The sequence below is a fragment of the Mobula hypostoma genome, chromosome 6, assembly GCF_963921235.1.
Source record: "Mobula hypostoma chromosome 6, sMobHyp1.1, whole genome shotgun sequence".
In the NCBI taxonomy this organism is placed as follows: Eukaryota; Metazoa; Chordata; class Chondrichthyes; order Myliobatiformes; family Myliobatidae; genus Mobula; species Mobula hypostoma.
The window spans coordinates 179,953,609-179,968,232 of NC_086102.1; the positions used below are offsets into that span (position 1 = coordinate 179,953,609).

Sequence of the window (14,624 nt, forward strand, 5' to 3'; positions counted from 1 at the left end):
GAGGAACGGATCATGATCACCAGAGTTTGTCAGAAGGGGAATGAACATACAAACTCATGACATACCAAAGCAGAGAAACATGGTGACAAAACAGAACTGAAAGCTCTTTACCATAGTGTACTCAGCATTTATCAAATTAAATAAACAGTAAAGCAATGGACCACTTTAGCCCATGTCAAAGTAATCTAGTAATTAAATGACTAGATAACCTAGACCATTTTCCTAATACAATGCCCATAACTCCTCCATTCCCTGCACATTCATGTGCCCAAGATATTTTTTTTAAAACGTCTATTGAATTTGCTTTAATTACCACCCGTCTGCACATTTTAAGCACCTAGCACTAAAAACCCACACTTCCTGCAAACTTGCCCCCCCCCCACTTTAAATGGATGACTTCTGGTGTAAAGAGATATCATCCCTGGAAGAAAGGTACCAGATTACTTCATCTGTGCCCCTCGACCGTATAAACCTCTATCAGAGATTTCCAAACTAGAGTCCACAGATCCTTTGGTTAATGGTAGGGTCCTTTTTAAAAAAAAAAATAAAGTTTGGGAACTCCTGCTCTATCAGGTCTCCCCAGAGAAAACAACCCAAGTTTGACCAACCACTCCTTATAGGACCCGTCTTATTCAGAGAATGTCCTGGTAAACACCACTCTTCAAAACCATCTCATCTTTTCACAAGTGAGCAGAATTCAATGCAATACTACAGATGTGGGTCAAACTAGAGTTGTATGAAGTTGCAACAGAACTTCCCGACTGAAACTCAGTCCTTTGACCAAAACATGCCAGAGGCCTTCTCGAAACTCCATCAATCCATGTGGTCACAAAGAAATCCATTAAAAGTACAATAAAGCTAATACAAGTGGTCCACTTATGCTAAGAAAAAGAATATTCTATCAATGCAAGTAGTAAAATATCATCAAAATTGAAAATTGCAGAAGTCTGGAAAAAGAAAAAAACAAAAAACATTCATCCAAGATGTCAAGAACCAGACACTTCATGCAGAGCACTGAATATTGTTAAATCGCTTGACGATCAAAATGGCACCTTCAAACAATTCCTTAGGCAACATCTTCCAGAGAGCCAATCTCTTGAATTAGGAACTACTCCATCTCCGATCAGCGAGGAAGATTGAAGCATTGAGGTGAATGTGCAGGCAGTCAGCAATTGCTCCTGACAGAGGCCACCAGGCTGGCAATAATCAGCAGCCAGGTCAACGATCATTCCCGATGGAGACCACCAGGGTGATAATGGTCAGTGGCATTTGGACCCAGTACGGTCGGGACTGAGGCTAGAGTTTGTGTGGCTGCACTCCTCGTATGCTGATGGAAAGATGTTTTCCATATTCATGGATTTTGTGATCATTTGACTGTACTTTAAATTGGTCTCCTTCAGTTTTCAGCATTTTCTTTCATGTGACCAATTGGCAGGCGGGTGATCTGTTCGTTTTTGTCTGGGGGGAGGGGTTGAGGATTTTGATGTTATTGTCGCTGTTTTCATTGGCGGGGGGGTTCGGAGATTTTTATTGTCGCTGTTTTCCTGTGGGGAGGTATCGGGGATTTGATGCTGAAGGGAGGGGAATTTTGGGAATGCAAGTTTTCTTTTTCATGCAGGGGAGGAATTGATGTCTTTTCTTTCAACAAATCCCATTGTTTTAGTGTACTCAATGGCTATCTGGAGGAGACGACAAAGTTCTACTGTACATGTCTACTTTGACAATAAAATGAACCGCTGTACTTGTTTCACAAAGCAAATACTTAAATTTAGTTGGCTAATAATTCAAACTAACATCAGGGTACACCACACATTAAAGCTACCTTGACGTGAAGAATAGCTCTGTGCCAAGGCTGGACTTCCAAAGGGGTTGATACGGTGGTGACTCCTCCTCTGTTTCAAAATAAAAAAAAATTTAAATCATCACGTGCCACATCATATGACATAGAACGATCATGGAAAGACCATGATTACCTATCAAGTATTTCTGCAGAAGTAATTTGCCATTGCCTTCTTTTGTGACCCCAGCCATTAAGATTGTCTGCCTAACATTAGTTGTCATATAACCGGGACTTGTGATATGCTCATACAACCATCCTCCACCTGCTCCCACAGCTTCACATGACCCTGACTGGGGAGCTAAGCAGATGCTACACCTTGCCAAAGGATGATCTACAGGCTAGCATAGGGAAGGAGTACCTCACACCTTCTTTGGTATGGACACATCTCCACCCCACCACTCGATTAAAGCTGTTAAAATTTAAGTACTTTTCCACCAAGTGGAAACTTTAAATTTATCTTTTGTAGCAACATGAAGCTCACTTCATTTGCTTATAATATAAACATTGCATAAACAGCAGTCATAATGATTTCTATCAGTGGTGCTTTGCTACTGTTGAATGAATACTCCTTTAACAAGCCAAACGTTAAACTCAATTCATTAGGCAGTAGAAAGCAACATAAATATGCTACTAAATATTAGTGGCCCTAACCGGGTAACTGCAAAGGGCCTTTGGTTCACTCAGTTGCATCACTGAATGAAGTTCAATTCCCATTTTTAGCTGAACTTCATTCAAAACTGGATGTTTTCAGCATTCTTGATTCCCAATCTAATGCATTGGAAATTAAATTGGCATTACTGACAATTTAGATCTTAAACAAACACATCCATAATGTGCATATTGTTGCCTGTTGACTTCAGTGTATTCAACCAAATGGAAAAAGCACTTCCCCGCCCCCCCAATTTTAAACTGCTCAACAGAAAAAGGTGTGGACCTATGACTTTATTACTTGCATTTTTACACTCAAGATAGCTTGAAATCTGAAAATAGAAACTAAATACAACTGAACACCTTGAAGAAATGCCTTAGAACAACTTAATTGTTCACTAGTTTGGTGACAGCTGATCATACTTGGAAATTGTTTTACTGCCCAAAATTGATTTTGCTATCACTGAAAAAACATTGAATCACTACATCTGATGAACCAATAAGAGCTAGCATTCTTCAAATAGGTGATTTATTCAAGTTGCTGTTGAAATCGCATATGTACTATTTGACCAACCACTACAACACTCATCAGGAAACCTCTGTTGTACTCCAAATTATATTGTATAATAGATTTCATTTGGCTATTAGTCAATGGCTCAAAGACTAAACAGCTGCAATTAATTGGAGGGGAATGGACAACATGATCACTACAGCTTTCCTTGACCAACAATCAAACCAAGACTTTACCCGCCACGTCAGTGCCTCTTCTGCAGCAGCTGAAAGTGCCTCTGCAGGGTTATCAATTATTCTTCCTTGGCTTCCAGAGAAGTCCATTGCTACTAGAGAACTTTCTGAGCTACTTCTCTATAAGAAAAAAGAGAAAGTCTTGAAAATAAGCATCTCTGCAGACTTAATATACAAATTATTAGTACTCAAAGTATCTATACAGAAAGCAGCATTTATTTTTTCAATTGATCACCTTCCACTGGAATTGGGGTTATTGGCCTGATACATCAATTTGCACCACGTACACTGCCCAAGTAGAGTATTTCCAGCAGGTTTTATACCTGATATGTGCCAGTTTTCCCCATCAAGATAGAATTAAGACAGTGCAATTAGATGAAGAAATCGTGTCTGCCTCATGACCCAGTAAGTAGGGTCACTGATTTGGAGGGAGGAGCAGAGGGCAGTGTTCGATCGGATGGTAGAGCAGTGAACAGTGCAAGACATTTCAAGCAGAGGACGGCATGCAGATGAGTAGCAGAACTTCCGAGGACAGCTGGGTAAATAAATTACTCAATGTTAAGTTTAGTATCAGGTTCACGGAGATTGCCTGCACGTTGTCGTCCAAGTTGACAAGTAGAGCTGTGAGATATGTATGCAAGATCTAAAATTACGATGGTGGCATGCACATGTTCACTGCAGGTCACTGGATGCTGCTGACCCCTTGCCCAGGATCCTGCATATTTTAGCATGTCAGCTGCACTGTGGACCCAAAATAACATTTTAATCATGACCCCCCCCCAACTTCATGTTCCATAGAAATTGATTATGTAGCCATTGTAACATGCAGTTTGATTTTCAAATGTAATCTCCAAGAACATTTTTATACAATTCCAATCTTCATATAGCATATTATGTGCAGTATCTAAATATAGCGATTATGGTCTTAACCATGATTGTTCTTGGCAATTTTTATTCTATTCAAGTAGTTTGCCAGTGTCACAAGACAGGTGACCCCAGCCATTGTCAATACACTTCAAAGACTTCCTGCCTGGCATTAGTTGCCTACCCAAGAGCACCTACTGCTCATACAACTACCCGCTCCCATAGTTTATACAGCCCCCGAACTGGGGGGGGGAGAGGGCACGGAGCAGGTGCTACCCCTTACGCAAAGGTTGCCTGCAGGCCAGCAGAGGAAAGGAGTGCTTTACACCCACTTTGGTGAAGACACATCTCCATCCCACCATCCAAATGCTGTACACATGGTGACCGAATGCTAAAACCATTTGGACCAATGCCAATACAAACTAGAAACTTAAGTGTTAGGAAAAGAATGAAGGAGAGCCTGATCATTATTACATCCAGCAAATGATTATGCAAAAGCGAGTTAAGTTTTATTACTGTAATAAAAGTGGCCAATAAGATTGAGAATGCAAATTTAGAGTAAAATGCTACTCATTTGCATCACTTATAAACACTGGATCATTGTCACAGGGAATTAGAAACTTTCTATGCTACCTCAGCATATGGTAATTTAATTAAACCATTTTACATCCCACTATTTTATTTACGCAGGAACTATTCAGCACCAAATATTTACTTAAACCAGATGGAGAACAATTTAGTTTAGTGGAAAAAAGCCACAGGTTCTTCATCTGCTTTTAGGCAAGACATTTCAGGCTTAAAGTAGAAATTTTTGCAAGATCGTAATACGATATTGCATTCCACACTTTGTGGCACATTGGGAGGCAACCTTGCCATTTCTTTAGCGTTTGTCTGCTTTTATTTTTTTTTTTAAAAAGGCCAAGTTGCTAGCTTTAAGCATGGATGAAAAGAAAATAAGGAGCCAGCCGGATTAGAATCCAGGGCCACCCACCTCAAAGGCCAGTGCGGATACCACTACACCACTGGCTGGCATACAATACAATGTTGTTCAAGATTAATCTAAATCACACTGCCCAGAATTAAAGGCATAACCCAATTTTCTAGAATTATACAGACTGGACTGCATACCATTGGTGAACTCACTGATCCACTCTTTGGATGTGGTGACATAAAGTTTTGAAAGAGTTGTAATCCAAACTGAAAAATAAAGAAATACACAAATCAACAAATTTGACAATTAGAGCCCTAAAGGCATTAAAGAATTGGAATTCAGTAAATTCAAACTTTAATACAAGGTTACATCTACTGATAATACTATTTCAAATCCTCTGGAGATTATGGGACAAACTCAGTATTCCCCAGCTCTGGGGTTCCATTGTTTCAGCCATGACAGAGCGTGAGGGATTAAGGGATGGATGACATTACTCCCTCAAAGTCAGGGAATTGCGATGGCAGAGCTCAGTCAAGACAAACTGTTGGAATCATTTAGTGAGGCGTTTAGGTGAAACTGAGTAATAAGAAAGGCAAAACCAGATTAATGGGGCAAATTATTGATCACCCAACAGTCGTAAGGATTTTGAGGGACAATTGTGTAGAGATAACAGACTGTTGCAAGAAAGTTATTACAGTAGGTGATTTTAACTTTCCACATACTGACAGGAATCCGACACTGTTCATGAAAATTTTTCATCTGTACACCAAAGTCCCAACGAGAGAATGTATGATACTGGATCTGCCATTAGGGAATGAGACAGGGCAGGTGACAGGTTTGAGTAGGGGGGTTATTCTGCATCCAGTGACCACAATGCCATTAGTTTTAAAGTAAATGTGCAAAAAGACAAGTCCAGACCATGAGTTGAGGTGCTAAACTGGAGAAAGGACAATTTTGATGGCATCAGAAAGGATCTGGCAAGTGTAGATTGGGACAGGCTGTTTTCTGTCAAAAGTATACTTGGCAAGTAGGAAATGTTCAAAAGTGAAATTTTAAGAATGAAGTTTGAATGTACCTCGATAACAGGTGTAGGGAACCATGGTTCAAGAGATGCCGAGGCCCTGGTTAAGTAAAAAGAGACACAGAAGGCATAGGCAGTGAGGAGCAAGTGAGGTGCTTATGGAATATGAGAAATGCAAGAGACAACACAGGAAATAAATCAGGAGAGCTAAAAGGCAGCATGAGATTGCCTCAGCAGACAAGTTGAAGGGGATTCCCAAGAGCTTCTATAGATTTGTTAAGAACAAAAGAATAACAGAGGACATTTGGTCCTCTGGAAGATCAGAATGATAATCCATGTGTGGAGCCAAAAGATATGGGGGAGATTTTGAATGCATGTATTTCATTCTCCATTTATTCAGGAGGCAGACAGTCTATAGACACAAGATAAAGCAGCATCAACTTCATGGGCCCTATAGAGATTAGGCAGTGTTTGCTGGCCGTGAGACAAGTTAGGGTGGATAAATCCCCAGGGCCTGACAAAGGCTTCCCACAGGGTCCAAGGGGATACAAGTGCAGAAATTTCCAGAGGCCTAGCAGAGATATTCAAATCATCCTTAGCAACAGGCAAGGTGCTAAAGGATAGCCCATGTTGTTCAGCCATTTAAGGGCTCTAAAATAAACCGGGAAATTATAGGCCAGTGAGCCTGACACCAGTAGTGGGAAAGTTATTAGAAGGTATTCAAAGGGACCAGATACCTTTTAATATTTGGATAGATAGGGACTGATTAATGATAGTCAGCATGGCTTCATGTGTGGTGGGTCATGTCTAACCGATCTTAGAGTTGTGAGGAAATTACGAGGAAACTTACAAGGATGTTAGTGGGTCTGGAGGACCTGAGTTACAAGATAAAATAGGTTAGCACTTTACTCACAGAGCATCGAGATTGAGGAGGAGATTTGGTAAAAGTATACAAAATTATGAGGGTACATATAGGGTAAATGCGAGTTTTCCACTAAGGTTGGATGGGACTACAACCAGAGGTCATGGGTTAATGATGAAAGATGAAAAGTTTAGGGGAACAAGGGTCATGTGCAGAAAGCTGCCAGTGCAAGTGGTACATGAGAGCTCAGTTTCAACATTTGAGAAGTTTGGGTAGATACATGGATGATGTGGGAATGAGGGCTATGGCCAATGGGAGTAGGCAGTTTAAATGGCTTGGCATGGACTAGATGGGCCATCTGTTCTCTTAACTATTGAAGCCCCTATCATTACCACTCTCCCCCCTTCACTTCCGAGCCACAAAACCAGACATCTAGCCACTGCAGCTATCGGCATGCAGCCACCTCCATCTCCCCCACCCCCAACCATATCAGTACCCCAAAGTGCATCCTTGTTATTGCTTGATGTTAATAGTATTGCTAATTTTGGGACTTGTGGGCAGAGGCAGCCAATAGTTACTTCAAAATACCGAGTAGCAGGAAACAGATTTAGAATTATAGAGTAATAGAACACACCACAAATACATGTCATTCCCCTTCACATATATTGCCCAACTATACTGTTCATAAATTCTGGAACAGGCAAGAAGGCAGCCATGCATCTCCTACACAAGAACTTTACATCACCGTAAAATAAAAGCAATTAAACAACGCAAAGCAAAATTTCATTGCAAGTTGGGTAGACTAGCTAAGGAAACTGGGCTCTGGTTCTCCCTACATAAGCATTGCCAAGGCTTCAAAACTAAGATGTTGCCACATCCCTTTGGTCTGATATTGCATTGAGACAGTCATGGTCAGAATAAATCATTCTGACCAAGGATTTTGTTTCTCCACAGGGTAGAAATATCTAATACCAGAGGACATATGTTGAAGATTGGGGGCAGGGGGTAGAAAGGAGTGAGGTTCAACAGGAATGAGAGGGGCAAGTTGTTTTTTTTTAAATTAAACTCAGTGATGGATGCCTGGGATGTGCTGCCTGGTATAGTGGTAGAGGCAAATACAGAGGAGTCTCCTCTCATTCTCCGACTCTTTGGAGAGGAGGAGGATGAGAGGAGACATGATAAAGGTGTACAAGATAATAAGAGGAATAGATAGAGTGGATAGCCAGCACCTCTTCCCCAGGGCACCACTGCTCAATACAAGAGGACATGGTTTTAAGGTAAGGGGCGGGAAGTTCAAGGGGGATATTAGAGGAAGGTTTTTTACTCAAAGAGTAGTTGATGTGTGGAATGCACTGCCTGAGTCAGTGGTGGAGGCAGATACACTAGTGAAGTTTAAGAGACTACTAGACAGGTATATGGAGGAATTTAAGGTGGGGACTTATATGGGAGGCAGGGTGTGAGGGTCAGCACAACTTTGTGGGCCAAAGGGCCTGTACTGTGCTGTTCTATGTTCTATGAGTCTTTTAAGAGACATTTAGATACGCACACGTGTCAGGAAGATGAGGGATATGGACAGTATGTAGGTAGGAGGGATGAGTTTGGGGGGGTTTGATTCACTTTTTAAAGCTGGTTTAGCACAACATTGTGGGCTGAAGGGTCAGTTTCTCTGCTGTACTCTGTTAAGTCAACTAATCTCGGATGTGGTAATGAGAATTGGAAGCAAGGGGAAAAGGAAATAAAAATGTGATTACGGTACATTTTATAATTAGGGATCAATATAATCAGTAGGCCAAGGGACCTTTTTTCTCTTTTTAATAATTCTATGACTACTGGGCATTGAATACAAGTTTGGTTACTTTTAAATTAAGTTGAGCAGAAGTTGAAATGTAGATTCAAGGTGCAGAGTCAAACTTTAGTACGAATCCAAACCAAAAAAAGCGGATGAGCTTAGAGTGTGGATCAGTACTTGCAGTTATGTTGTTGTGGCCATTACAGAGACTTGGCTGGCTGAGAAATAGGAATGGCTACTTAGATCGCCAGGCTTTAGACGTTCCAGAAAGGACAGAGAGGGAGGCAGAAGAGGTGGGGGTGTGGCACTGCTGATCAGAGATAGTGTCATGGTTACAGAAAAGGAAGAGGTCATGGAGGCATTGTCGACATAGTCTCTGTGGGTGGAAGTTAGGAACAGGAACGGGTCAATAACTCTACTGGGTATTTTTTAAATATATAGAAACCCAATAGTAACAGGGATATTGAGGAGCAGAAAGGGAGACAGATTCTGGAACAGTGCAATAACAGGGTTGTTATGATGGGAGATTTTAATTTCCCCAATATTGATTCGCATCTCTCTAGAGCAAGGGGTTTAGATGGGATGGAGTTGTTAGGTGTGTTCAGGAAGGTTTCTTGACACAATAAGCCTACAAGAGGAGAGGCTGTACTTGATCTGGTATTGGGAAATGAACCTGGTCAGGTGTCAGGTCTCTCAGTGGAAAAGCATTTAGGAGATAGTGATCACGATTCTATCTCCTTTACCATAGCATTGGAGAGGGATAGGAATAGACAAGTTAGGAAAGCATTTAATTGGAGTAAGGGGAAATATGAAGCCATCAAGCAGGAACTTGGAATTACAAATTGGGAACAGTTGTTCTCAGGGAAATGTATGGCAGAAATGTGGCAAATGTTCGGGGATACTTGCGTGGCATTCTGCATAGGTACATTCCAATGAGACAGGGAAAGGATAGAAGGGTATAGGAACCATGGTGTACAAAGGCTGTTGTAAATCTAATCAAGAAAAGCTTATGAAAGGTTCCAAAAAAAAACTAGGTAATTATAGGGATCTAGAAAATTATAAGGCTAGCAGGAAGCTTAAGAATGAAATTAGAAAGCCAGAAGGGGCCATGAGAAGACCTTAGTGAGCAGGATTATGGAAAACCTCAAGGCATTCTACAAGTATGTGAAGAGCAAGAGGATAAGACGCAAGATAATAGGACAAGTGTGACAGTGGAAAAGTGTGTATGGAACCGGAGAAGGTAGCGGAGGTACTAAATGAATACTTTGCTTCAGTATTCACCACAGAAAGAGACATTGGCGATTGTAGGGATGACTTACAGCTGACTGAAAAGCTTGAGCATATAGACATTAAGAAGGAAGATGTGCTGGAGCTTTTGGAAAGCTTCAAGTTGGATAAGTCACCTGGACAAGTCGAAATATACCCCAGGCTATTGTGGGAGGCGAGGGGGGATGATTGCTGAGCCTCAGGCAATGATCTCTACATCAAATCGGGATCCTCTGGGAGAGGTTCCAGAGGATTGGAGGGTTGCAGATGTTATTCCCTTATTCAAGAAAGGGAGTAGAGATACCCCAGGAAATTATAGACCAGTGAGTCTTACTTCAGTGGTTGGTAAGTTGATGGAGAAGATCTTGAGAGACAGGGATCTTGCGAACATTGAGAGGCCTGAGAAGCCTGATTCAATTTTGAGGATGTGACTAAACACATTGATGAAGGTAGAGCAGTGGATGTAGTGTATATGGATTTCAGCAAGGCATTTGATAAGGCTTAGTGAGAAAGTAAGCAGGCATGGGATCTTGCTTTGTGGATCCAGAATTGGCTTGCCCACAGACGGCTGTAGACAGGTCATATTCTGCATGCAGATTGGTGACCTGTGGTGTGCCTCAGGGATCTGTTCTGGGATTCCTTCTCTTCATGATTTTTACAAATTACCTGGATGAGGAAGTGGAGGGATGGGTTAGTAAATTTGCTAATGACACAAATGTTGGGGATGTTGTGGATAGTGTGGAGGGCTGTCAGAGTTTACAGTGGGACATTGATAGGATGCAAAACTGGGCTGAGAAGTGGCAGTGGAGTTCAACCCTGATAAGTGTGAGGTGATTCATTTTGGCAGGTCGAATATGATGGCAGAATATAGTTTTAATGGTTAGACTCTTGGCAGTGTGGAGGATCAGAGGGGCCTTGAGGACTGAGTCCATAGGACACTCAAAGCTGCTGCACAGGTTGACTGTGGTTAAGAAGGCATACAGTTCATTGGCCTTCATCAACCGTGGGATTGAGTTTAAGAGCCAAGAGGTAATGTTACCGCTATATAGGACCCTGGTCAGGCCCCGCTTGGAGTCGTGCGCTCAGTTCTGGTCACCTCACTACAGGAAGGACGTGGAAACCATTGAAAGGATGCAGAGGAGATTACAAAGATGTGGCCTGGATTGGAGGGCAGACCTTATGAGAATAGGTTGGTTGAACTTGGCCTTTTCTTCTTGGAGCAACGGAGGATGAGAAGAGTCCTGATAGAGGTGGACAAGATGAGAGGCATTGATCGTTTGGGCAGTCAGAGGCTTTTTCCCCAGGGCCTAAATGGCCAACATGAGAGGGCACAGTCTTAAGGTGCTTGGAAGTAGGTACAGAGGAGATTTCAGGGTTTTTTTTATTAAACAGAGTGGTAATTGCATGGAATGGGCTACCAGCAATGGTGGCGGAGGTGGATACAATAGGGTCTTTTAAGAGACTCCTGGATAGGTACATGGAGCTTAGAAAAATAGAGGGCTATGGGTAACCCTAGGTAATTTCTAAAGTACATACATGGTCAGCACAGCATTGAGGGCTGAAGGGCCTGATTTGTGCAGTAGGTTTTCTGTGTGTCTAAAAGTGTATCAGAGAAATAAAGACATACTGAAAATACTCTGGGGTTAAGTGGCTGATTTTTTTCCCTACACTTGAATGACAAGGTCAAAATTAGTTTGGCTTGTATATAGATGTGCAGTTATAAATCGTCTAGGGTGCTTTGTGTGGCAAGATGTCAAATGCACTGCGAATCACCAATCAGGGTGCGAGCTCTGCTTATACTTGTCCAAGTTCTTCTTGCATTTATGTCCTTGACAAAGTTTTCAAGCACAAATGAAACAGCATATTAATCTGCAGGTAGCACTTCATCTATCTGCCCCAATCAACATTTGGATGCATCCTGGAAAGGAGCAACTCACTTGTGCTTAAATATTGTAACAAAGTTAAAGCTCAGTGCTGCATTTAATGCTAGAAGAGTTGATGAGCTTTTTAAACCAGATTAGCAAGTTACTTATCACACTGAACTAATTATCATTTTTCAGATCTCCTGCAGCTTTAAAAACCAAGTAATGAAGACTCCCAAAAATCACAGCCCAGATGGGTGATTTATTAAATGACATGGCTTTCACATTTCCTGAACCACTTTAACTGCATCCAGCATCTTTCATACTTGTAGGTACCCATCTGCTTAAACAAAGCCATAACAATAATGTTAAGTTTATAAGGCAAAGCAGTCCATTGTTAACTTTTTGTCTGAATCTTTCACTGCCCCAACAAAATAGACGGTGTTGACATCATTTACAACATTTCCTGTTCGTCTTCCTCAGTTTTTGCATATCTAATGTATGGAGTAATAGAAAGGAACAGTACAGACAGGCTCTTCGGCCCATCTTGTCCATGCTGAAACCACCTGAACAGCCTACTACCTTTGACCTGCACCGGCACCATAGCCCTCCATACCCCTACCATCCACGTATCTATCCAAACTTCACATCAATGTGAAATCAAGCTCACATGTACTATTTGAACAGGCAGTTGCTTCCACACTCACAACCCTGAGTGACATTTCCCCTCACGTTCCCTTTAAATTTTTCACCTTTCACCCTTCACTCTAAACCCACCACCTCTAGTTGTAATCCCACCCAACCTCAGTGGAAGTAGTTTGTGTTTATCCCAATCTCTTTCTTCAATTTTGTACACCTCTATAAACTCCTTTCAATCTTCTACATTCCAAGTAATAAAGTCCTAACCTAGTCAATCTTTCTTTATAACTCAGGTCCCCCAGACCTGGCAACACCCTTGTGAATTCTCCACTCTTTCAACCTTGTTTACATCTTTCCTGGAGGTAGCTGACCAAAACTGCACACAATACTTTGAATTGGGCCTCAGCGCCATGTACAACTTCAACATAACGTCCCAACTCCTGTAGTCATGACGTTGATTTATGAAGGCCAATGTGCCAAAAGTTCTCTTTGGGACCCCCACCTATCTGTGATGCCACTTCTAACAAATTATGGACCTGTATTCCCAGATCCCTTTATTCTACCTCTCCTCAGTGCCCTACTGTTCACTACCTCATGCAAGGAAAAACTCCTTTCTTCAAAATAATGTGTTTCTAGCATTTGACTCTAGCAAGCATATTTTGTTCAAAACCTCTACTGATTAGAACCAAAAGACACCATACTCATGATGGCAGAGGCCCAAGGTGAGGAAGAAAGGAGTGTTAAAATATCAGTGAATGTCTGTTGATCAACATTCAGCACCATAGAAATAGTTTTATTCATTGCAACAGTTTTGTTCAGTGCCCATTTGTATTACATCAATTGCTGTAGGAGCCATGTACCTATTTTCTGTGTCTGCATTGTACTTTGTGTTGCATATTATGGGTAGTTTATCACATGGACCTCAGTTCAGTTTTAGTCTGGTTAGAGCAGGGGGTAGGCCAGGCACTGATTTTTCTTGACCGCTAATGTTCAAATATGTTTAACACTAATGCTCAAATACATCTGAATATGCTTAGACGGCTCATTTCATTATGTCATTAGTTTTGAAAAAAAAAATTGTTTCAAGATTGGTTTCTGAAAGGATCAAATGCATTTCAACTTAACTTCGTTATTGTTGAGCATGTCAGTGTCAACCCCCACCCCCATTCTTAGTCTGAGCAGTTTCTGTTTGTTTTAAACTAATCATATACCAGAGAGAATCTTCAAAACATCAAGCCCATGCTTGCTTGGGTAAGTTGGCCTAATTGGGCCAATAGCCAGTTTTCCAGGGAGAAAAGGAAGCAGAGTAAATGAACGGGGAAAAAAAATCAGCAAGACTATTTCATGATGACAAGGCTGGGGGGGATATGTTGCATCAAGATCACAAGGAACTTGCAACAGGAAATGTCCAATGGTCATGGAACATTGAGGTTATATTGTTTTTTAATTATTTGACATTTATTGCCACAGCCAGCTGTGAAAACTAAGTCATTGGGTACATTTGAGGCTGAGGTTGATAGATTCTTGATGAGTCAAGCATGAAGGGATACAGGGAGAAGGCAGGAGAGGCTACTGCACAGGACTGAAAGAAGCTGCAGAAGGTTGTAAATCTAGTCAGCTCCATTTTGGACACTAGCCTACAAAGTACCCAGGACATCTTTAGGGAGTGGTGTCTCAGAAAGGCAGCGTCCATTATTAAAGACCTCCAGCACCCAGGGCATGCCCTTTTCTCACTGTTACCATCAGGGAGGAGGTACAGAAGCCTGAAGACACACACTCAGCGATTCAAGAACAGCTTCTTCCCCTCTGCCATCCGATTCCTAAATAAGACTTAAGCTTTGGACACTACCGCACTTCTTAAAAAAAAATATACAGTACTTCTGTTTTTGCACATTTTTTTAATGATCGATTCAGTATATGTAATTGATTTACTTATTTATTATTATATTTTATTTATTATTTTTCTCTCTGCTCGATTACATATCGTATTGAACTGCTGCTGCTAAGTTCGCAAATTTCACGTCAATGGCCCGTGATAATAGAAACATAGAAAATAGGTGCAGGAGTAGGCCATTCGGCCCTTCGAGCCTGCACCGCCATTTATTATGATCATGGCTGATCATCCAACACAGAACCCAGCCTTCCCTCCATACCCCCT

At 41.4% G+C, this 14,624-nt stretch overlaps 1 protein-coding gene across 2 annotated transcripts in view; it reads right to left on the bottom strand.

Moving 5' to 3' along the window:
* The window catches only part of LOC134348640 (growth factor receptor-bound protein 14-like), a 131,503-nt gene that overhangs the window by 14,747 nt on the left and 102,132 nt on the right, over positions 1 to 14,624 (bottom strand). For both annotated transcript variants that reach the window (XM_063052338.1, XM_063052340.1), the window contains 3 exons: positions 5,225 to 5,293; positions 3,236 to 3,352; positions 1,823 to 1,892 (listed from right to left, as the gene is read on the bottom strand). In XM_063052338.1, the coding sequence (XP_062908408.1) occupies positions 1,823 to 1,892; positions 3,236 to 3,352; positions 5,225 to 5,293 (256 nt within the window). The remainder of the gene's footprint in view (positions 1 to 1,822; positions 1,893 to 3,235; positions 3,353 to 5,224; positions 5,294 to 14,624) is intronic.